The 23,550-nt window shown below is 43.1% G+C and overlaps 2 protein-coding genes across 6 annotated transcripts in view; both read right to left on the reverse strand.

Moving 5' to 3' along the window:
- The window catches only part of LOC115360930 (zinc finger protein AEBP2), a 32,109-nt gene extending 28,545 nt beyond the window's left edge, over positions 1-3,564 (reverse strand). Inside the window, exons 1-4 of the mRNA XM_030054115.1 lie at positions 2,856-3,564; positions 1,847-2,057; positions 1,014-1,121; positions 398-584 (exon numbers count right to left, since the gene is read on the reverse strand). Coding sequence (XP_029909975.1) covers positions 398-584; positions 1,014-1,121; positions 1,847-2,057; positions 2,856-3,391 — 1,042 coding nt within the window. The 5' untranslated portion in view covers positions 3,392-3,564. The remainder of the gene's footprint in view (positions 1-397; positions 585-1,013; positions 1,122-1,846; positions 2,058-2,855) is intronic.
- A 1,611-nt stretch (positions 3,565-5,175) lies between these two features.
- Positions 5,176-23,550, reverse strand: part of LOC115360856 (pleckstrin homology domain-containing family A member 5-like) — a 90,187-nt gene continuing 71,812 nt past the window's right edge. For 3 of the 5 annotated variants that reach the window (XM_030054014.1, XM_030054013.1, XM_030054016.1), the window contains 16 exons: positions 22,677-23,157; positions 22,488-22,571; positions 16,800-16,862; positions 16,569-16,649; positions 15,776-15,925; positions 15,588-15,689; positions 14,307-14,465; positions 13,806-13,961; positions 11,814-11,934; positions 11,388-11,503; positions 10,093-10,311; positions 9,732-9,893; positions 8,801-8,934; positions 8,182-8,324; positions 7,778-7,877; positions 5,176-6,553 (listed from right to left, as the gene is read on the reverse strand). In XM_030054014.1, the coding sequence (XP_029909874.1) occupies positions 7,786-7,877; positions 8,182-8,324; positions 8,801-8,934; positions 9,732-9,893; positions 10,093-10,311; positions 11,388-11,503; positions 11,814-11,934; positions 13,806-13,961; positions 14,307-14,465; positions 15,588-15,689; positions 15,776-15,925; positions 16,569-16,649; positions 16,800-16,862; positions 22,488-22,571; positions 22,677-23,157 (2,263 nt within the window). In that variant the 3' untranslated portion in view covers positions 5,176-6,553; positions 7,778-7,785. Of the gene's footprint in view, positions 6,554-7,777; positions 7,878-8,181; positions 8,325-8,800; positions 8,935-9,731; positions 9,894-10,092; positions 10,312-11,387; positions 11,504-11,813; positions 11,935-13,805; positions 13,962-14,306; positions 14,466-15,587; positions 15,690-15,775; positions 15,926-16,568; positions 16,650-16,799; positions 16,863-19,674; positions 19,756-20,216; positions 20,271-21,641; positions 21,762-22,487; positions 22,572-22,676; positions 23,158-23,550 lie in introns of all 5 variants that reach the window. The other 2 variants (XM_030054017.1, XM_030054015.1) reach the window with 2 other exon arrangements.

A 23,550-nucleotide genomic window follows, 5' to 3' on the forward strand; every position in this document is an offset into this window, starting at 1 on the left:
AGTTAGTTCTCGTTAGGGCTGGGCAATATAACAATATTGTATTGATACTACGATATCATATGAGACTATCATATTAGATTATGGATATTATAATATCGTTGATCTGTCATAAGTGTTGTCTTTCATGATTTTAAAGGCTGCATTACAATAAAAGGATGCAATTTTCTTAACGTAACAGACTGTGTGCTATCATTTACTTCTACTTGCTTGGAAATCAAATCCACATTACTAATAACTGTTTAGCAAAAATTTATAGTGTATTAATGTGTAAAGCACTAACAGTCGTCCCTTTAATATCACCAGAATATCGATATCAGGGTACTCAGTCAAAAATATTGTGATATTTGATTTTGTCCATATCGCACAGCCCTACTTCTCGTGCCATTGAGGTACGTACGTAGAGAGCGCCTGCGTTTGTTCTTGAGCTTCTTCCTCTTGTTGACTCCGGCCTTGGAGGGCGATTCCTCCTTGAGTTTGGCCTGGCTGGACATTCTGGAGGAGCTCTGCTGGCTGAAGTGGCTGGGTACATGCCGCGCCAGACCTCCCTGGGAGGCAAAGCTGGCATTGCAGCCCCCAACTACACACTGCAGCAAATCAGAGAGAACACAGCAGATTAGGGCTGGGTATCCTGAAACGTCTATCATGGGTATATTTTACTGTTACTGGGATAAAGACGATAAACATTCCTGTTTGCAATCAACACCTTTTTCTTTCAAATAATGATGTCGGGTAGTATTATTCCAAGGAAAGGAGGGTTACTAAAACTCACTAAATCACTTTTCGCTTCTGCAGTACATGCATGAGTCAAACTCCATGAGTCAAACTGCTAAAATGACTTGGGCAAACAGTCTGGCTTGATCCACATTACTAATATCAGTATGTTTATTAGCATGTTAACTTGAAAAAGACTATTAGCAGATATCATCATAGTTAACCACATCTGCAGATGAAAGCCTAGAGTAGAGGAGACAAAATAGAGGATGTACATCATGTGAGCGTTTTCAGGGTCACACCTTGAATGGCTTGTCCCCGCTGTGGGTCAGCATGTGTCTCTGGAGCCAACTCTGACTGGTGGACGGTGTGTTGTACACCTTACAACCCTTCCACAGACACACAAATACCTGACAGACACACACACACAAAGAAAGACACAGAAACAAGGTCATCCACTTCCACAGGATAAAGATGTGTGAGAGCAGGGAATTAAGACAAAGAGAAGCAAGTCACAACAGAGTAAGGATAAGAGAAAAGGAGCAGGTAGCAAAGTAATAGAAGAGAGGAGGTAGGTACAGGCAGTGGTGTTAGAGAGAAAGCAAGAGAAAGAGATTTCTCACACGGAGGGTCCCTGAGCTTGCCTGGTCCTAACCAGACCCCTACACTTTCTGACCCACGGAGTCTGAGGAATTACTTTGATGCGGCTTACTGATGCTGCTTCTGATTGGTCTTGGCTTTGTCCGGTGAGAGAGAAAATGTCAACAGGAGCAAACGTCAAAGCCGATAATTCAGTTTGTAAACCTTTATGTAGACTATGCAGACAGACTCTGAAAATGAAGGCCACATCACAACATGTAGGCAATGACCTGTTCAGCTTTCAAATCACGGTGAAGCTTGCTTACAGCTCCATCCACTACTTGGTGACTGACATCAACATTTACACTGGCCACACTGTTGTGCATCAGCAAAATCCAGGGTTCTTGTCAACTTAATGAGCTTAATACACTGATTTAATTGTTCTGAGCTTTCCATACCATCATCTTCCAGCTACAGTTGGATGAGAGCTACAGCCTGTGAGGCAGAATAAAGGCAGAACTCAACAAGACGTTTGACTAAAGTCCAACATACTGACCCCTCCTCTTTGCCCATCCACGTGAATACCCCTGATGTGTTCAGCCAGGTCGGGGCTGGAGTTGAAGCACTCTGGGCAGAGGTCCCAACAGCAGGGGTAGGCCACCGCCTTGGTCCCGGAGGAGCTGGCACTGCCCTGCCCGTTCATCATAGCAGGCGTGGACCGCCCGCTTGACACTGTGCTCTCCATTTCCATCAGAGTACTGCTGATACTGAGAGTGGGAGGGATAGAGAGAGCCAGGAAAGGAGGGGGAGTGTGAGAGAGAGACAGAATACAAGTCCATAGTTTTAAAACATGAGCAATCAGGCCATCAACACCATTTTAATATTCTCAGTTTGGCTTGCCATGGCTTTGAGGGACAGGTGCAAATGATATTAACCACACTGAGCAGCAAGTAAGCGTGAAAGCCTCCCTATTTTCCACGCATGCCACTTTTATCCCTCACGTCAAACCAAATACACTCCCTTGTCAATGCCACTTCGATCATCCCAGCACTGGTGCGAGTCTGCTGCGCCTTGCAGTGCTGTGCTTTCATAAAAGCAATATTTTTTTCATCAGTCTATTCAACATTAATGTTCCCACTTCACTTATCACACCATGGGAGCAGCAATTAGTTGTACTACTCGTTCCATTACTTTTTCATCACCATTTGCATTCCAATGCTCCTGTCCTCCGTTTCAGCAGCAAAATCAGAGGCGTGGGAATACGTGCAGAAAAGTGCACCTTTCCACCATTTTTTTTTTTTTTTAAATCCAAATTAGCTTTCTATACGAGAACGCAGAGGACTTGTTAACAGAGAAAAGATTCAGGGGTGTGGGTTTGGATAACTCAACGGAGGGTGACAGAAGAAACGACCTGACTGTTAAGTGTGGTTGCTGCCTACATTTGTGTTACTCTCCTCGTTATTGTGGGCAAGTATTAGCGTTACTGTGGTGTGCTACCCCCCAGTACCACCACCTCGCACCCTGGCCAACATGGACATTTAACCATGCCTGTTGCCCAACCCAACCTGTCCTCGGAGTCCATCCGGCTCAGCGGCTCTCCGTCTGAGGATGACATTTCGACACTGGGCCGCCTCTTGTCGCCGAGCTCCCCGCCTCCTCCGCTGGGCTTCTCCCCGTCTTCACAAATCGTTTTGCTCTTTTCGCAGTCAATCCCCGGAGACCCGCTCTCTTCTCTTTGTTCCTCCTTAATTTCTTTAACTGTGGTGTCGCAGGCAGCTTCATTGCAGTCTCCTGGACTTTGCAGCGGCTCTGACTTCTGCTCTGACTCTTCATTAGCGGCTGTCGTGTCTTGGTTGACCGCTTCGGCGGCGTCTGTCACCGCCTCGGCCGCGGCCTCTCCTGGCTCTGCAGCGGGCTTATCGTCGCTAGCCTCGCTGTCCGCCTCTTCCATTTTCGGCTCTACGCCACCTCCCGGCTCCTCTGATTTCGGCTCTGGGAGGCCTTTCTCTTTCTCTTGGCCCTCGTCCCCGGTTTTCTCCGCGAGAGGTTCATCGTCCTTTGCACCCAGCGCGGATGTTTCCTCCGTAGTGGCAGTAGCCATTTCAACAGTAGGCCTGTACCCCGTGATACTTTCGGTATTAAAATTTCCCCGTAAGAACGTCAAATGCCCTGGTGCAGAAGGAAGGCTGGAGCAAGTCGCTCTGTCAGCTCTCTGGTTGGACCGAGGCAGCAGGGGGCGGGACAACACTGACGTCGGTATTTGGGCTTTCCACGTGTTTCCGAAATCACACAGCTTGTTTTTTTCCCTTTCTTTTCCCTTTTTCAGGTGTTTTACGAGAACGGCAAGGGTTTACCGGGGCAAAAATGTCCAAACTGGGGTACGGGCTCCCCTTAGGTTCTCCAGCAAAATGAAGATTGGCTAAATTCCGTGTGTGCGCTTAATTTACCTGTCAGCTCCTCCTCTAGAGTAGCTTACAAGACAAAGTAAGGGAACCCTTCTGCAGAGGTCGTTCACTAGATTGATGTCAGTTTAGTTCGAAACAATTAATTCACAAAATCATGCGTGCATACATGGTTTTACCATTTTGTCGTTCTTTACTGAATTATAATGCATATGGCGTGCCACCGCATTATTATAACAATGCTTCAAAATATAATGTTCGGTGGTCAACTGTAAATTGCATCAGTAGAAGAATGACCACAAGGGGGAGCCGTAACTCTAGTTTTAAATAAGTTGTCAACTACCGAGGGCCTAGTAACAAGTCCAACCATATACCTATACATGTACAAATATTTTACGTTATAAAATGTCTTAATCTGAACTTCGCTCACCATGGGTTACTTGGTGTACCTGTGATGTGCATCTGTGATGTGCTCTCATGTCCAAGTGAATTATTTCCCTTCGTGGACAATTAAGTGCAGACTATCTTAATGGTGATCCACCGAGATTGATTTGATAATTCATTTTTCAAATCTAAGATATGAATGTAAACTTAAAGGGCACAGGAAGAGCAAAACAATGTCTGTTTTTTGTCAACATAGATCACAATGAATATATCCTGCTTTTTCTTTGAATATAAATCCTCCACATTAGCCATACTGTAAGACAGATGAGCTGACGTGAATATGGTTGAAATACCTATATAATGTAGAATATTTTTAGCTCACTCATTCGCTGGATCACGGTTAGCTATAGGTGCGCTGCATTTGGATGTGCCTAAATGGCGCACAGCAGTGAGTGTGGAGCAAAGCGTTTAAAAGGAGTGTTGGCGAAGCTATAGGGTATTATGTGAAATATCTCTGAAGCCACTGTAATAAACCAGTTATTAAATTTTATTTAGTTTTTGACCGTTTTTAATGCAAAACGCACTTCTTGCTCCTTATCCAATGATGTTTTTCCACAGGTGATAAGCGGCGGCATTTTATTGTGGGTTTCAGTTTGGTTTCATGCAAGAAGAGAAGAAAAAAAAAAAATGCGCTGGACCTTCAGGTGGAACTTGATGCTTGTAAATCCGCCACCAGTCCGCATATCCCAGCAGATCAGCACCAGTCTGTCCCGTTAAATGTATGCCTCTCCGTAATTAAAATGTATAATGTGTGATGAATCTAAATGTAATGGAATTCATTGTGTTTTTTAAGCCAACCAAGCCTATCTGACAATTTGATTAATTTTAAGGTCTGCATGGCCACTGAATTTTAAATCGAGGATATTAGTTTCATTTCAGAAGGCTCATGGCAATGTCCAAGCATACATCAGCAGCACTACTGTAGTGCAATGGAGTAGTAGCTGTACAATAGAAACTGTGCCTGCCTGCATATATGACATTGTTGTTGTTCCCCCGAATACACCAAACAAAACATACACATGCAAGCGAACCATTTAGTAAGAACAGCAACATTTATTTAACATGATAGAAAACAGATGGGATATGAACATTTGCATATCAAGTCTACTATGTAGCCATATATTGGATACATGCTCCCATCCTGCTGTATACCATGTAAAATATATACACAATGAACCTCTGGTAATTACATTTTGTACACACACGCACACACAAAAAAAAACTATTCATCCTGGATCCACAAATTTCCTTATTGCTTTTTACATGTGCTATTCCTTTTATCAGTTCCAGGACCTTGAACCAACAAGTCATAAAAGAGAATCAAACCCTGAAAAAGTCCGTTCAGTTTAAATATATCTCTCAGAAATAGAAAAAAATAGTATAGCATGTCTTAAGCCAAACATTCACATGTGTGTCGGCAACAATGCGACAGGGGACTGCAGAGGATTTGATGTTTAAATAATTACAACTCAAAAAAAAGAAAACTTACAAAACTTATTAATCTGCAGCAATAAAGTGGCACCTCCTTGTATTATAAATGAATTATAATGCATATACTCTCATCTTTCCCTTAAACAAATGTTATTTAGAGTAAATGGCTAAGTATGAATTCGGGTGATGCTAATGACTGATGTCTGAAAGAAACTGAACTTGAATTAATTAGTGAATAACAAAGGATTCAGCTGAACTGAAATTATGTAAAAACATGTTAAAACCTTATTGAATAGGCATTGAAATATGAACAGAACATTTGGCATGACCTGTTACAATGACAAAGGAAACATCAGAGGATCATATGTACAGGCCTGTAGCGCACATTTGAGTTCAGTCCATAAACTCTCACACACATACACACACATACGTGTGCGCGCACACGCACACGCACGCACACACACACACACACACACACACACACACACACACACAACTTAAAAACCTTATAAATAATGAAAATGAACTTAAAAACCTTGTAAATCATGAAAACAGAACTGCAATGACAACAGTATCAAAGCCGTCTTGTCTCTCTGCTGCCAAGTTGAGGAGAATGATAAGAGTAAGGTGTCCCACAGTGGGTGAGGTGTACCTAAACGTAGCGTAATTGATTGTGTTTTCTATACCAACCTAGCGTACCTGACAGTTTCACTAATTTGAATGGTAAGAGTGAGGTGTCCCAGAGGGCGGCGAACCAGGGGGAAAGTGACAAAGGAATTGTCCTTGGTGACACAGGAGCATAAGACGTCACAGTGAGGCATACAGAAGGCGGAGGTAAGGCCCCACAGCGCGGTCTGGTTGGTCTCTCTGTATGCCTTGGCTTTGTGCTGATGTCCTTGGGGGAAATCTTCATGGCTGCTTGGCATCGTTATACCTCCACTGTTGTTTCCTTCATGTGTAGGTTTTCACTGAGGCCAGAGCCTGGGCTGCAGAGAGGCAGAGATTCAGTCATGAGGGCAAAGATTAAACAGCACCCCAAAACTAACAGTAAAGATATGAGACAGGACACAAGACCCCTTCACAGTTACTGAACACTTGCTATTTCAAAAGTCCCATACTTAACCCAGACATTAAAGCTGCACTATGCTATTTCAGAACCTATTAACAATCTTGAAACTGTTTTGTCAACAATTTTTGAGACATAATGGAATAAACCAAAACCAACTCCGCTGGACCTGCCATGTTGATGTTTTCAGCCTTTTTCTCCTCCTCCCCATAATTTCTTGCCAAAATCAGTACCGGCCCCTACTGTTTAAAAGAAGTGCTCTTCCCCTCCCATTCCTGATAACTCACTATAGTCACATCCATGAGGCAAGCGAGCGCAACAACTGAGGCAAGTACTGGCACTGAGTCGAAAAGGTCACGTTCTGCGTCAAAAAGATAACATGATGGGAAACGTAATGAAATATGGCACAGTTGGTTTATCTTAGTTATTAGCCTGCAGGCCCAGAGCTTAGCAAAGTTTGTCCTCGACTGGCCTCCATACTGCCATGGTGTATACTTTTTGGGGATTGTGATGGGAGGGTGGGATTTGTGAAAAGTTTATTTCCAAAGACAAAAGTCAATTACCGCACACACTATTTCACCCCTGCATTGATTTAATTCAGGAAGTTTCAGGTAAGGTCAGGTAAAACCATGTAGTGCCTGTGTAACTTGACACCTGGATTTCAAGATTTCTCAAGATAAATAGGATATGCTTATATGATTGGGCAATATTACTGTCATCTAGGTCAAAACACTTTATAGCTTATTCTTCACAACAAATATCACAAAACGGGAAATTATGGTGAGTGCATAGCAGAATGCATACTTGTGTACAAAGCAGGCCAGTTTTACCTATAATGTGTCATTACTTTTCCTTTTTGTCAAATTCCAGTTTTTTCGAGACTTGGAAATGATCAATTTCCATTTCTTCCAGGCTTTTCACAGAAACAGTCGTATCAGACACAAGTACTTAAATGGCCTCAAATATATCAATATGTCAGTACTGATATATTTCTTCATAAAAAGAGTTCATGGGGAAAATGTATATCTGAATTAAGAGACTTCATTCTGATATACATTTTCCCCATGCAGAAACTAAAAATCATAACACTGAGAACACTTGAGCATTGTGAGTACAGACAAAACAGGTTGATGAAGGCTCTTACTGGTGCTACTACACACACATGAAGTGAGACCCGTCAGTGAGCTGATGGGGGGTGTTAGGAGATTGTGGATGGGGTGGGGATGAGGACGACAGGCTTTTCACTGCAACGATACAGAGCAACATGTTGGATACACACACAGACACATGTGAATGCAAAGACAATATGGCAAAACAAATTATGTCAGTAACTACTGACTAAATAAGCAGACTACAGAAAAAATAATTATTGAAACTAATGGAACTGCAGAGACTACAGTGAGTAGGATCATGATGAATGACTGACCACATACACATCAATGGGAGCAGCAGCAGTTTGATGACGCTATTGTTAAGCAGAGCTGACACCACAATAGAGAGTAGTTCTCAAGTATTCCTCCAGTTTTTGTCATCTCGCTAAAAGTGTACCTGCTACCAGCTTGCTGCGTTTGGAGGCCTCTGCTGCCAGCTCATATGAGATATTAATCATCTTCTCCTTCTCTTGTACTGTTGCCTCCTCCTCTGCCTCCTCCTCTGGGCTTAGAGCCACACTAGGAAGCACATTCTGCATACTGGGATGCAAGCAAACACACACACACACAAGCACAAAATTTGGTCTGAGAGTTAGAAAAAAAAACAACAATTTTGAGCACAGCTTCAGCACCAACGCAATTACCCAAAGACAGACAGTATTTCCTTTCAATCAAGTCCAGGAGGCTGACATTTAGAGGGAAATGTCACTGTAGTGGGGAGACATGAACATGGACTTTACTGCACATCTAAGGCACTGATCTGCATCGAAAGACCAGGCAAGCACTGACTGTGGCTTCTTTGAGCTGTGAGCTTTGAGCTGTCTCTGGTGATGACTTGCTGTAACCTACAATTCATCTGTTTCCCTACAAAGTAGTTATGGAAAGCATGTCACACATTCTGTCTGCTGGGAAATATCAATACGGTCCACCCATGATGAATTCCCTGGTCCTAATCAAAGATCAGGGGCTGACACTGTCTGTGATAAGGAGCCAAAAGGTCCTGGGTATGTGTTTACCTGTTTTTGGCTATGAGGGCTTTGATGCGGTCCACTTTCCTCTGCTTGTCAGCCTCCTGCTCAGGGCTCAGCATCTCCTCGGGGTCTGACTCCACGTAACGCTCAGGAATCAGCACTTTGTCAGGCACAGACAGCTACATAAAAACAGATAGAGAGAGACACAGGCTGTCAAAGGCAAAGAGGCTCACCGAAATATGGTGAGGTGTTTCATCTGGCTATAAACCAAGAAGAATAACATGCATTTGGAAGTTCATTCACTAAATCTAACTGTGAAATGGCAGACAAATGAATGTTATTCTCCCATACTGTTCAGTCTAGTCGATTCCCCAGCCAGCCCTCAGCAACCTCTCCAACAAGTACGTGAGACATCCCGGCAGCTCTACTTTACATTATATATTATATATTTGCATTTGTCAATACTTTTGTCAAGGGTGTTACACTGTATCAATACTGATAAAGCACCTTAATAATTTCATTTGAGAACCATGAACAAATTTAGATATTTGAGTTCACCACCTGTATATTTCAGAACATTGTCCAACACAGTGTTTTGCATAATCTTTTCTAGATTTCAGTTGAATTAAAGTGTGTTCAATTATTCTGCTTCAGCCTTGATACACAAAAAAGTTTTGCCGTGGTGTTAAGAGCCAGATGACACTTGCTATAATGTTGGTAAAAGTACATAATAGCTCCAGGGGCTTTCTTTGCAGGGCCTCAAGCAAGACAAAATTCTGAGCATGAAAAGCTGTCCAAGAGGAAATATGTAAATTTATTAGTATTAGTACAAATATTTTATGAATCTGCATTTCAATGTATTTCTAGTGCAATGACAGTAATGTTGAATCTAATAAAAAAAAAAATTATGCCTGAAATCAGGCACAGTGCCTGAAAACTTTAAACCCTGTCTTTGGCCGATGTGTAAGAGCTCTACCTCTCGGTCCATATTGAAGTGGTCTTCCTGCGAAGCTTCTTTGAGTCGGGCAATCTCTTCGGCTGGCGTCTCCTGCTCCCTCACCACCTCCTGCTGCCTCAGAGAGGCCTCCAGCTCCTGGATGTCACTGCTCATCAACTCATCTCTGCGCCTCATTTGGGACTACAAAACAAACAGAACACACACACACACACACACACACACACACACACACACACACACACACACACACACACACACAGATAGGATAAGACACAGGATTCCAGAATATAATTTTAACCTGTTGCATGCTTTATTGCTGCCTTAAGGGTGTGATTACGAGATGTGATGCAGTCCGTCTATATGTGTCACTGATTCATACCTGCATACTGCGGAAGGGGTTTTCTTTAGTGAACGAGGGGCTGCGGGAGGGTGTGCTGTCCTGGCTGCTGCCCAAGATGTTAAGGCATTTCTTCTTCTCCCTGAGCGCTCCCTGCTGGTGGCGGCGGATCCTCTCCAGCTGCTCCTCCACGCTCATCCTGGGTCGACTGCTCTCCGCAGCACACAGCTGCTGTTCCACTGCGCTGCGTGGACGCTCCTGCTAGCCAGAGAGGACAGCCATATGCACACATGCAGAGCACACAGGGGCACAGAAACACAGACAAACACGCATGGATGGAGTGAATGTTCACTATCTCCGAACCAAAATGAGCACACACACACACACACACATGCACATATGGAAACAACCTGACTTCTGTGCGCTTACACGCTCTTGCCGGCACACATGGGTGCACTGAGAGAGACTGAGGGCCTGTTAAGGCCTGAGAAGGAGAGGCTAATGATGTGAACTGAACTGGGGAGAAGTTGTTCACTCTCAGGTCTGTGCAATGCTGCAGGGGCTGGCAGATCTGGATGCTATCCAGAGCCTGAGGAAAGGCAGCCCCCTCTGTTCTGATTGTTCAGGAGGATGGTATCCTAGGGCCTGAGCTGAACTCTACAGGCCTGTAACACACTCCCCTACAACCTCAGGCTATGTGGCACTGCCTCCAGGGAGGACTGTGCGTGTCTGTGTTCATCATGGGGCAGCAGCTCAAGTTTAATAAGTTTATGCTGGTCCACTTAAATATCCATTTTTATCAGACTCTGTCTTTCCATCTCTTTAGCGGCAGCGGCACACCCCACAGTTTGGACCCCTAATAATATGGTTGGTAGATTAAAGCTGAGAGTGTTGGGGCTGGAAACTGTATATAAATCAGGCTTGAAGTTTATTTGACTGCAACTCTTTTGGGAGAGTATGAGTCACACCCTGGCCACAGTATAAGTGGCTTCCACTGCCACATGTCAGCTTTCAACGAACAGCCTGATAAACAAAACAACCCATTAAAGGGTGGAGGGAATGCTTCTGCCACTTTAGACACTCAAGTGGTGGCCACTTTACTGCTGCTCACATTGTGCTCTGCACTGATGGTAACAAGATGACAAGCAGGGCACAGCAGAGCAGACTTGAGTTTAAAAATATTTATAAAGTATTGTTAACAGTTGTTCTTTCCGCTTGATGTACAAACTACATAGTTTAGCTAGTTTAGTCTATTTAAAGGGCTAATCTACAATTTTGCAGTTGCTATTACACCAAGGGTTACACCAGAGAAGCCAGGATTTAATGTTGAGACTCACCATTCTGGGGTCAGGCTTCCTGCCCTTCCTGAGGGTAACATATGAAGCTATGGAAGAGGACTCAGGCATCGGGGACTTGGTCCTGGGTGGGACGATGCCCACTGGGTGGGACATACCTGAGGAGGCAAGAGGGACAAGAGATCAGCTCCTTGATAGAGTGCCTGCATTTGTACTTCACATAGCAGAGTCATGTATCTGCTTAGGAAATACACTGTTGTGTGTGCCAAGGTTGCAAAATGGTAAACTACTACCAAATTATCAACACAGAAAACCCTTAGCCTACCTCTGATACCAAGTATTCAGAGGCATTATGGTATTGTTAGAATCAACATTTTGGTAATTGTAGAACAGTTTTTTCAGTACTCTTTTGTATGGTCTCCTGATGCATCTTGGCATCATGATACTTGGTGTTGTTTAGTACTGTACCTTTGTTTCCGGAGGGGTCTCTCTCAGAAGTGTATTCAGATCTGTCCTCGCCGTTGCCCTCATCCACTTCGGCAACAGTGGTGAGTTCTGGTTCACTTTTATACAGCCTATAGTCTGGGCCCTGAAGAGAAGGACATAGTTCAGCACACATACAGTATGACACTGCTTTATGGTTATGACTGAGGTGTTTGGTTACAAACTGAGATATCCACTATTGAGAAAAAGTGAAACTTCTCAAAAAGAATGACTGGTGGCATAAATACTTCAACTTTTTAAAAGATAATAGCAATCAAAGGGTAATTAATTATTTTCCTGATGTCCATCACCATGCCAACTGATTATGTTTAGAATTTCAACACTTACTTCACTGCAGAGCTTTAAATATATAGATATGGACTGAAACTCAACCATGAACAAACATTTCTTATAAACATATTAAACATATTTCTTACTTTTTGAGTAAGTCTGATTATATTAATGCAGAAGTGACTGTGATTTTTCATACATTGGACCACCAACATAAGTGGATTTGCTGCTGTGTGTTGGCACTCACAAACACAATTTGTGTACATGTGTCAACTGCCGACCAGCGTTTCCATATATCCTACCTCTACCGCTACAAGGTTGATATTAACACCTTGGGGAGTAGGCAGTTTGTATTTCCCAGAATGCCATGTTAGTTTTTTTGTTGTTGATTTTTTAACAGAGCCAGTATAAATAAACACACATATACGCCTTTGTGTCTTCTTTGCAATTGAGTCCAAATCTTTCTATTACAATTCCCTGCTCTCCTGTGTGAGTAAGGGTTTTGAATGGATACAATCATAGAAGACTTTTAGCCTAAATGTTACTGACTAAACAATGTCCCTATCGAAAATAAGCTATGATTATTACTTGATTCACACAACTGATGACAAACATAATTACTCCAAGTCTGAGCCGAGTGGGGGCTTGCATAGAGACTGGTTGAGTGACACCAGAGAAGAGTCACAGCTTCTTTTGAGCAGAGAATTTGTGAATTTGTGCACCTCACTCTGCTCACATGCTCTTGTATTCATAGAGCATCTCATGGTTAACAGCCATTGCCCATCTAGTTGCCATAAAACTGGATATTCAGAAATTGGCTTGGACTTTGCAGTGTCGATGGTATTATTTTTAAAAAAACATGTTTTTGTGTATTGCAGAGCAACCAGGATGTACTAAAGCTCTACCGTGATGAAGTTTTAAACACAATCAATCAGTCCCAATGGCGTATACAGTAACTTGGAAATGAAGTCAAGGATGATAATAGGCAGAATTATCCTTTAAGTAACTCCATTTACAGCTGACAATCTGACAGATAAATGGATATACAAAAGCTATACAAGATATACAAAAAGTTTATTTATTTGGGTACTGTAGAGACATATAAGTCCCCTTTTTTAAAAGCAAGGCACAAGGAAGAGGCCTGGGAACAGAACGTGAATACACAGAAGACTAAGAGAAGACTAAAACGTTTGTCAGAAAGGCTTTTTCAAGTATAGTGATAAATGGATATAGCAGTTTGTACGACAAGTGTTATGTGTCAGTTAAAATCACACAGCATTACAGCCAAACAAAAAACTCACCAGCAAACAGACACATTTGATTTAAAATTCGTCTTTGTAAGTGATGACAGGACACAACAAAAGCTACTAGGAAATGCAATCAACTTACAAAAAACAACAACAACAACAACAAAAAACAATACCTTTCAATACAAAAAGGAAACAAAATGTCCCTAAAATAAAATAAAAGAATGTGGATGGTGCTTCATTCAACTAGTGGTTGAATAAAACTGATGATGGAGATGGCACATCAATCAAATGGAAAGATAAAATCCAACCAAATACAACCCAACAGACATGAGATGGCCATCAAAATGAAAGTGAAAACCACTGCAGGGGGTGATGACGAATGATGACAGAGCTGAAGACAGAGTTGACCTGGAGGTCAGCAGGTCAACAAGCTTACACTGTGTGCGCCATTCCTTTGATTTGCCTTTCTGTCGTCTGGCCTGTGGAGTGTTGAAGGGCGCACGCCAGCATGGAGGGGCAGTGGGGGCACGGTTGGGGGGTTAGGCTCATAAGACTGAGGTAGGGGTGGCCGTGGGGGCACCAAGTCCTCCTCCTGGGGATCACACAGGGCATGACAGGACAGGAGGCAAGGTGACACATGGCACCACCATGCCCGCTCAGGGCAACAGCCATCTGGTACAGGGCAGTTTTGTCCCACAGGCTGAGCACAGCCGATTAGCCAGAGACAGCTTCACAGTCTGTTACAAGGTGACTGACACATTCATTCAGATCCCACGCCACACGCTGCACATGCAGGGCTGACAGCAGTGTCATTTCGCAATACAAATAACGCTGAACACGATCAAGACAACTAAAAGAGGCCTGGGTAAAGAGAACTGTATGACCAACTGCATATATACATTTTTTTTTTGTTGTTGTTCTGTGAGTGAAGTCTCACCTCATTCTTGTGCTTGTTGGAGAAGGACCTGGATCCATAGAAGCTCGTACCATCAAAAGCATTCCTTTGGGCTTTGTGTTTACTAAGGGCCTCCATCACATCCTGGATCCTCCACAGCTCTTTTTGGATGTGGACATGCTGCTGACTGGGAGGCTCCGTCTAGGTGCACACAAATAAATAGACATATGCACATATCCACAGCTGAACTCACATAGACTACTGAACATTTACTGTTGAGCTCCAAGGATAACATCCACAAGGGGCAAGCAAAAGGCAGAACAAAGAAAATGAAAGACAACTAAGTGTGATGTTGATGTTGTTGTGGTTGTTGTTGTTGTGGTTGTGGTTGTTGTTATTGGGGGAGGGGAGTAATGGATCTATTGAGGTGTGAAGTCATGCTCGGACCTTGAAAAGCTGCTGTGTGCGAGAGCAATTACGGCCCAGGCAGCAAGAGGAGAGAGATGAAGAGAGGGAGAGATGAGAGAGACAAAGGGAGAGCCAGAGAAAGGGCCAGGTAATTATACCCTGCCTCCTGATGACAGGTTTGTCTGTGTGTGAAGGGCACTCAGGTTGAGGCTGCTCAGGCTCCCTGCTGGCCCTCTCACTTCCATCTCAGCATGGAAAGCCTAGGCTCTGACTCAGTCTCCTCCAGGAATAAAAGTTAGAACACTGTCTCTCTCTGTCTCTACACCTGTCTCATGTTGAATTGCAAGATAAAAGACAGATTTAATTAAGACCTGCCCTACCATAGCTACAGTCATCAATCACCCCCCATGTTGCACTGAGCTCTGTTACATAACTCAGCAATACAGCTGAAGTGCCTAGAAACGGTCTCAGGTTTTCTGCTAAAGTCAAACAGAGCATGCTGACCAAAAGGATGACTGAATGTTGAGGTGAATCTTTTTATTGGTCCAATTTTATTTTTATCATCAGAATCTGGCTGATTGTGAAACTGACATTTGTGTGACCCTTTTTTCTGAAGGAGTGTGTCACAAACTAACATGGTCTTTTGTTTAAAAAGACTGTTTAACTTAACCTAAGTTTGTACCTGTGCTTTTAACATGAGTCTTACAAAAATGCATATCAGTATCGACATTATGGGTGGGAAGGTACTGAATATTGGAGCATATGTAGTTACTGTATGCTCTATATGAGCTGTAGTTTGCTTGATATGCAATTTGACACATTGTGAGGTCAGACTGTGATACCTTGGTCAATGTAAGACAGCAGAAGCAGTGCAGGATGAAACTAGTGCAGCTTCAGTTTGAAGACTAATCCTACCTGAGGGCTTCCCAGGGCTTCTAGCTGCTCCAGCAGGTTGTTCTTGGCCAGAGTCACATCTCCTTCCAGCTTGTCATACTCACTCCATGACCGCTCTAACTCCTGGTGAGGAACAAAGAAACACTTTGTCAACTGTACTCTGATAAAACAAGAAAGAGACCTTGAGTGTGTGTGTATGTGTGACTTACAGCAGCAACTCTGCTGAGCTCTCTGCAGGTGCTGAGGAGGCCACTCTGCAGTACATCTCTCTGCTGGATGACACTCTGCATGGCAGCCGGGTTATCAGAGCCCATCTCTATCTCCTGACTGGCTGATAGCAGGGCCGTCTCAAGGGTGTGCTGGAGAAACATGCATTAAACACATTAAACACACAAGGACACACACAGTATCAATGTGTAATATACATGTCACTGTATCAGCTAGATAAGTTCACTTTAGTGACCTCATTGATAGATTATGCTACACAAAAAAACAAAAAAACAAAAAACAAAAAAAAAAAACACAGGCCATCCATGTAGCTCCTGAGATGTTCAAACATGCTCGCAGTGCATTCTTTTTACTGTGTGCCTGTCAGCACTGTGAAGTTGGTGAAGCAGTCTCACACTCGGTGGAGACAGTTGAGTATGTTAAAGATCAGGTGGCTAAGCACAACTGGCAAATAAGACTATGACATACAGCACATACAGTACAAAACTGTAGATGTTCATTTTTTATTTGTGCTTCTTCCCTCTCTTCCTTTGTGGTGTTTTTTTTTTTTTTTCTTCATTTTGCCAATAAACAAAGCTTGGGCTATATTTGGTCTACCGACAATTTAAAGGGAAGTGGTTTGGACGGGAATCTACAAGCACAGAGAAGTACATACCACACAGTGCATCATTCATGGATGTTTTTTCCCCACTGGTCCCACCTCTTTGTGTGCATGTATGACAGTATTTTTTTAATCAAGTGCTGATTATGTGATAATCAGTAGTGTTTAGTTACCTTTTCTCTGTGCAGCTGCTGGAGTTTGTCCTCCTGTGTCCGCACAACCTTGTCCTGCTCACACAACCTGCTAAGTTTGGTCTGAAGAGAACAAAATATTCATGACCCTGTTTTATCTGGCACGCCAGTCTCTTCAGTTTCCTTGTAAAGGGATTACAACTAAAGGAGTAGTGTAAAGCATACAGATGAATAGCGCTTGATGTCATGAAAACAGTGAGTAACAGGACTTACATCAATGTCCACCTCTTCCGGTCTGAACATGTAGGCATGTTCTCTGTAGTCCTCTGGACTTAACTGTGGGGAGGGACAGACAATGTCAGAAGGACAGACACACCAAATATGGACATACACATTAGAATCAGGAGATCTAATGCAGTGTCACAACAGGGCTATCTGCAAGCCGGGGGATTTGTCCTTGGGTTGGAACTCTTATTTCCACTGAATCAGACAAACTAAATTAGCAAACCAACAGTCGGACAGCAGCCAGTCTAAACATAGCCTCTATTCTGATGATTCTGGTGCCTCACATTTCAACATTCACAACCATTTGTCTCCATCAGCACAATGTAGTGTTTTTTCTGGCAGTGCAAGGGGAAGGCATGTAAAACAATCTTGCTTACTAAACTCAGTATTGGGGCATTGGCTGTGCCGAGTGGCTGTGCTGTTCTCCACCAAATGCTTTGCACAGCTAAGTGCTCCAAGGAATCTGCCTGTCTGGTAGATGTGGTCAACTTCAGGATATGTGTTTGTGTCTAACAAAACTACACTGTTATTACTGAAAGATCCAGTGTAATGGCTATAACTCAGTCAGGCAAAGTATGATACTGATTTCTAACACAAGCAGCATGTTTTTTCTGGTCTTTGATGACTGATGATCTTAGATGGTACAAAGGAGTTTGTAGGAGTGAAAGTCTAACTTTACCTATAATTATACCGTCAATATTTCAGTATTACCAATACCAATATTTCTATCTTTGGGAAACAAACATCATTTTGGGGTTGGGTGTGGTTTATGAATCCAAAAACATACATTGGGTTCCACACTGTTGTTGTTGCTGGGTGCAACAATGGAGGCATGATTTTGGCTAGTTTGGCAAGTAACTGTTTGGCTATTCTCAAACAGATTGTAGAATACTGTTTTTTAAAATTATATCATGAAATTTTAAAAAGGAATTCTGATTGCACTGGACCAGTAAAAATTATCCCCCATTGACAAACTAACCACAGACCTCTCTTATGACTGTCAACATACTTTATAATGTTCAGAAGAATGTTGATAAACAGGTCTTAGTTTAGTTACTTTAATCCAGGCCAAAATGTTGACCTAAATAACACAGGCAGCCCTAATGACTGTTTTAGCATGGTGCTAATGTCAGACTGCATTGCAGCTGCATTTGAGAAACAACCTAGACCGCAGTCTAAACAAGTCTATATTCCTTTAGGCTTGCATAACTATAGCTTCAGGAAAAAGACCAAAAATACAACCTTATTTACTCATATATTAATGACATTCTTCAATTTCTTTTAAAGAAATAAAAAGCCACACTACTCAAAGCAGGGGAACTTATTTCAACTGCATTGGATTCCATGTTTCAAGACAACTTCATCATTCATCCATGTTCATGAATCCAAAAACATACAGTGGGTTCCACACCCAAACCTGGACACATACTGTACACATATATTATCTTGTGAACACCTTTTTTTTTCTCAGTTGAATCACAGAGCACAGTTAAAGCAGGTGGAACCTGTGAACCAGGTGGCATTCCACACAGAACATGCAGGCTCTCCCACAGCTCATGGAGCTTCAGTGAGGTATGACATGGTGTGGACTACAGTGCTGAGGGGCAGGAGGGAGACAGACTTCTGGCAGCTGAACAGGTGGGAATGAAGCTATTGCTAGACTGGTTTGCTGGTGGGGTGGAGGAGTAGTGGTGGGTGGTGGAAGTCAGCGACACTTTTACACCTCCAGAGGTGGTCACAAAAGTGGCAGAATAATGTCACAGCAATCATCACACACAAGCTGGCCCTCTTTATCCCATCCATCAGCACAGACACTAGAGTTGTGGAGAGGTTGACAGGTAAGAGCTACAGAGAGTAAACCTAAATAACAGCTGTCTGTGTGGTGAAACAAACCTCCTTGACATACTTACCAGAACAGTCTACACAACAGAGTATGCTCAGATCTGTTTTCTTTAAACCCATAAATCACACTATCTCAGCATCACAAATTCTGACTGACTGGTAAAGCATGCAAATAAACAAGGCGCCACTGCACAGCTGCAACTAAACTGCAGCTGGAGTCTGCATTATGAGGTGACACTGGTATATGCTTAAGGATGGTGGAATATTTAGGCCTCCCAATACTAAAACGGGGATGTCTAAATTGATAATCAGCCCAATCTACTCTCATTATACCATTCCACACAAAGCCCCTCTGGCTTTGCTTTAGGCATTCCTTTTACTACAGGAAAAAAAAAATTACTTGGATAATGAGCTAAGCTGTGTTGTGCAAAAGAAGTGACAAGTCTGGCAACACAGAATTAAATCACACCAATTAGAGTCCTCCTGGCAACTCCAAGTGGCTTTCCTAATGAGAATGAAGGAATTCTGCAAAGGGTTATGAAAACTCACACACTCCAATCTCCACTAGTTAAGGCACCAGACAAAACACGAGAGGCTTCACCTACTTCAACAATCTGGGTAGTTTTAGATTTGCTTGTGCTATTAATTTGGGCGAGTCCCAAGGCTAGCTGGGTTACCTCCAAAGCTTGCAAGTATTTTCTAAAAAAGCAGTAACTAGGGGAATAAAGTGTATCCAGCCCACACACACAAACCTGACAGTGAGGAAAGGATTTAACTGAATAGTGAAGCATACACATCATACTACTCTTTACAAGCCATGCCCACATTGGTATGACTTCCCACAAGAAGACAAGTCAAAAGCAATGGATGAAGTGGCATTGGCAATACAAACAATACAGGGGGACTGATCTTGAGATGCCATGAGGACTTGGACACCAGAGAAGGAGCATTGCAGAACGGACCAAAAAAACAACAGGAGCTGAAGAAGATGAGGAGGAGCAAAGCCTTCGGCTGGCCTTACTTGCTGGTAAAGTTGAGGCCTTGGGGCAGAGTTCTCAATCAAAGTGTGAGTCATGACGATTAATGGATCATTTTCCTTCATCTAGTTCAGTGTGGAGAGGAGCAATATGGCATGTGTCAGTTTACAGCAGTGCTTCATTTCAGAGACAAGACTGTCAGTTTTGTTACAATTTGCTCTGTTGCTCATAAAGCAGAGTCAAATATCAACACTAGCTTCCAGAGGGGACTAGGATGGATACAGCAACAATGCACTGTTTATGGAAAGGATCTAGTTGGTGGACAATTCTCAACTCTACTTTGCTGTTAATACTGATGACTAGTTTACAGGATAAGGTACTATTAGGTTGCTAACAGTTGGTGCAGCTGATAAACTGAGTTTCATGGCTAAATTCAAACTAACGAATGATAAACTTGTTAAAGATCAAATAGAAAAACAAATGAGCTTTCAATGGACAGTCCTGACCTCCAGAAGTCAGAAAGCAAAGAAAACCTGGAAGTGATTCAGTTAGAGACAGGAAGACACAGGGCCATGCATTACCCCACCTGGTTGTCCAAATACATGAGGTTCCTTTGGAGGTGATGGGACAGAATGTCGTTCTAGCATCAGAAGCATAGATCAGGAGAGAAAAGGCAAGAGAAGAGTGAGGCAAAGGAGAAGGAGTAGTTCTTTTTATCTCTCTCTCTCTCTCTCTCTCTCTCTCTCTCTCTCTCTCTCATACAGACACACATACACACACACACTCACACGTCATGCATTAAAAAGAATAAGCAAGGTAGGACCAGTCAAGGTGCCGCAAACACTTCAGGTCCCAGACATGCTGTATAAGAGGATGAGTGGATTGTTGGACCTGGAAGGTGAGCTCCAGAATGGCCATTTTTGTGTGTGCGCAGACAAAATTCTGACCAGCAAGAAAGCAAAACAATGAAACGAAAAAAAAAAAAAAAAAAAATCGGTTCCCAGATACAGGATTTAAGGGATACTTCACATTACTACTCAAATATACAACTGATACAAAATGCATGGTTTTTGCCTCAAGTATGCCTTTAATGCTAGTGGTATATTCAGCCATGTTTTGACCACATATGAGGGTATACCTGAAGAACGGAGTTTGAACCGCGGCTAAATAAACTGCTTAAGAATCTTTAATCCAGTGTGGGAGTATCTTCATACTATTCCACTGGAGAACATAGCTCAAGGCAATCATCTTTGGTTGCAATGCACTGGCTGCTGGTGCATGAAGACTTCATGGGCTATCGTTGATATTAAAATTTAAATTGTAGGGAAGTAAAAAAAAAAAAAAAATGTGAAAGTGCTTACATGCTGTCGGTTAATGTTAATGTTGTAACACTATAAATCCATCAAACCTCTCCACCTCAAGTCAAGTTGACCTACATGAGTAATGCTCAAGTCTGCAGTGTCACATCTTAGGAGACTTAAAAGGCAAAAATCCTGAATTAACATTTACGTACGCCAGTGGGCTAAGCCTCCTTAGCTGGTCACTCTTTAAGATCTCCAATGGATTGAAGTTGGACATTTCATTTCTGGCAAACATCTGTCTGGATTTCTCAGAGTAGGAAGATTTCTCGATCAACTGATTGCCCGACTGTCATCGCAGAAAAAACAGCTCAAATACAATGAGCGACTGACTTCATTTAAGTCTGATGCAAGTTATGAAACATGGCTACTTGTGTCATCAGAAATGTAAAGTGTTTTGGGAAAAGTTCATACTTGACGTAGCTGATCCTCAAGCATGATGAACAGACAACTTCAAGCAAAGCTCTGTCCTAGATGAAAATGCCGTCAGCATAAAGTAACTACTGTATTCCCTTTCCTCCTGAAATCAGCCATGTGTGAAAATGACCCTACAGACATCCTCTGGACCGAGATGGATGACTGAAGCAGGTACACATGACACACACAACACATAAAAACACACACGCCTGCAGGAAGACCTCTGAGGGCCTGACCTTTGGGTTGTCGTCATCGATGTTGAGTTGCATAAGTTGTGCTACAGTGTGCTCCCGGATACTGTTTAGCTCTGCCTGCTGCCGCCGCAGCTTTATCAGCAGCAGAGTCAGCTCCTCCGGCTGAATGGGAGGGAGGGGAGGAGGGAGAGACAAACCACCACAAGGAAACAGGGACGTGCCGCAGGGAAAAGTGGGAGGGGAAGGGAGAGAACACACCAGGACAGGAGATTTAGTGGTACTGGGTTCCCTATGGGTGAGGTTTTTCTGGATTCTGGCATTGAGTTCTCATGCAGCTCAGCGACCATCTGAGGTATTATCATTATCACCAGCATGCACTTTCTACATATTTCAATTATCGTTTAACCTACCATTTATAACAGGAACCAGTTCACACATTCCCAGCTCCATGAGAACATAGCGCTGTGCATGGCTGTGGCAGAACAGCCTGATCTGGCTTACTGAGCTTTGACTGACAGGGTTTTTAAGCCTCCACCGATATGGAGCAAGTCTAAGGAGCTCCTGAAGTGAGCATATCCTAAATCCTACCACTTGGAACATATATTTGAGTACTGTCTCTAAATCTGCCTCCACAGATTCTACAACAATATCCTCTTGGAAGGAATTGAAGGACATAAGAGAGTGCGGAAAGGGGGAGGGGAGGAGGTGTTATTGTGAAAGTTGCCTGGTCTTTCAAAGGAGTCCAATTAGACCCAACCAGAAAAGTGTGAGTAACACACAGATGAAATTACAATGTGTTGTATTACAGAAATTAATACAAGCATCTAGATCAAGGTATACAGCACAGTGGGCCAGCTACAGAGAATGAGGGGGATCGGGGGGTCTTACCGTTTTGCCTTGTAGAGACTGGACAGTGATAGTCTGGACAGGAATCCCTGCAGGCATAGACCTCCTGTCAGGTGGGTAGGCATACTGCAGGACAAAGATACACTGTCACATACACTATAGATTGATTTAATTTATCATTGTAGGTCAGTTTAAAAATAAATTACTATTAATTAATTTGTCTTAACTCACCTTGGTAGGGTGAGGCCTGTGTCGCCTGTCTATGCTCATGTCGCCACGGTAAATGGGTGAAGATACCTCAGAGCGGGCGCTGTTCATGTTGTAGGATCTGAGTGGAGAATAGCCGCCATACATGGACAGGGAACCATGGGAGGGTGAGGGGGGGATTGAGTGGCCAGGTGCAGCATGCTCTGACAGGTTGATCATGGTTTTAGGGCTGGGCATGTTGCCGTAGAGACCTGGTTGCCTGCTGTAAGCCTGCCTCTGCTGCCACTCATACAGCTGCCACATGGTGTCGTCTCGCATGGAGCGTCGCTTATCAGCCGGTGAAGGGCCCAGGGCCTGGTCGTACATCGAGGGGGACATGCTGCAGATGCTGTCACGCTGTGCCATGCTATTCCTGGGCATCGTGCGGTAAGTATCACTATAATGAGGCATGAAAGGTGCCCTGTGGCTCGGCATGTTCCTGGGCAATGTCTGGTATGACATGATGCTGAGGAAGAGAAAAAAGCATAAAGCTTTATGATTAATATTTAAGAGATAATTCATATTCTCCTCGTTCACCCAGAAAACCTCTTTTACCAGTGTTGAGTAAATGTCAATATAAATTTCATTATTTATGGCCATTAAATGCAAAGTAACCAGCATTCATTAGAGCAAAAAGATAATCTGTATCCAAGGACTGGGAACGGAACAGAGCAGATCAATGGGCAACTGGGCAATGCTTATTTGCATTGCTTGTCAGCTGCCAAAATTGGTGAGTTGGTGTAACAGATTATATCTAATTAACCACACATTCGCACTTCGCAATATGACAAACAAGTCAGGCATTCATTTCCTATAGGAGCTGAATGACTAAGAAAAGTCAGCTAATGTGTGCATGATC

Source organism: Myripristis murdjan, chromosome 6 (genome assembly GCF_902150065.1).
Source record: "Myripristis murdjan chromosome 6, fMyrMur1.1, whole genome shotgun sequence".
Taxonomy (NCBI): domain Eukaryota; kingdom Metazoa; phylum Chordata; class Actinopteri; order Holocentriformes; family Holocentridae; genus Myripristis; species Myripristis murdjan.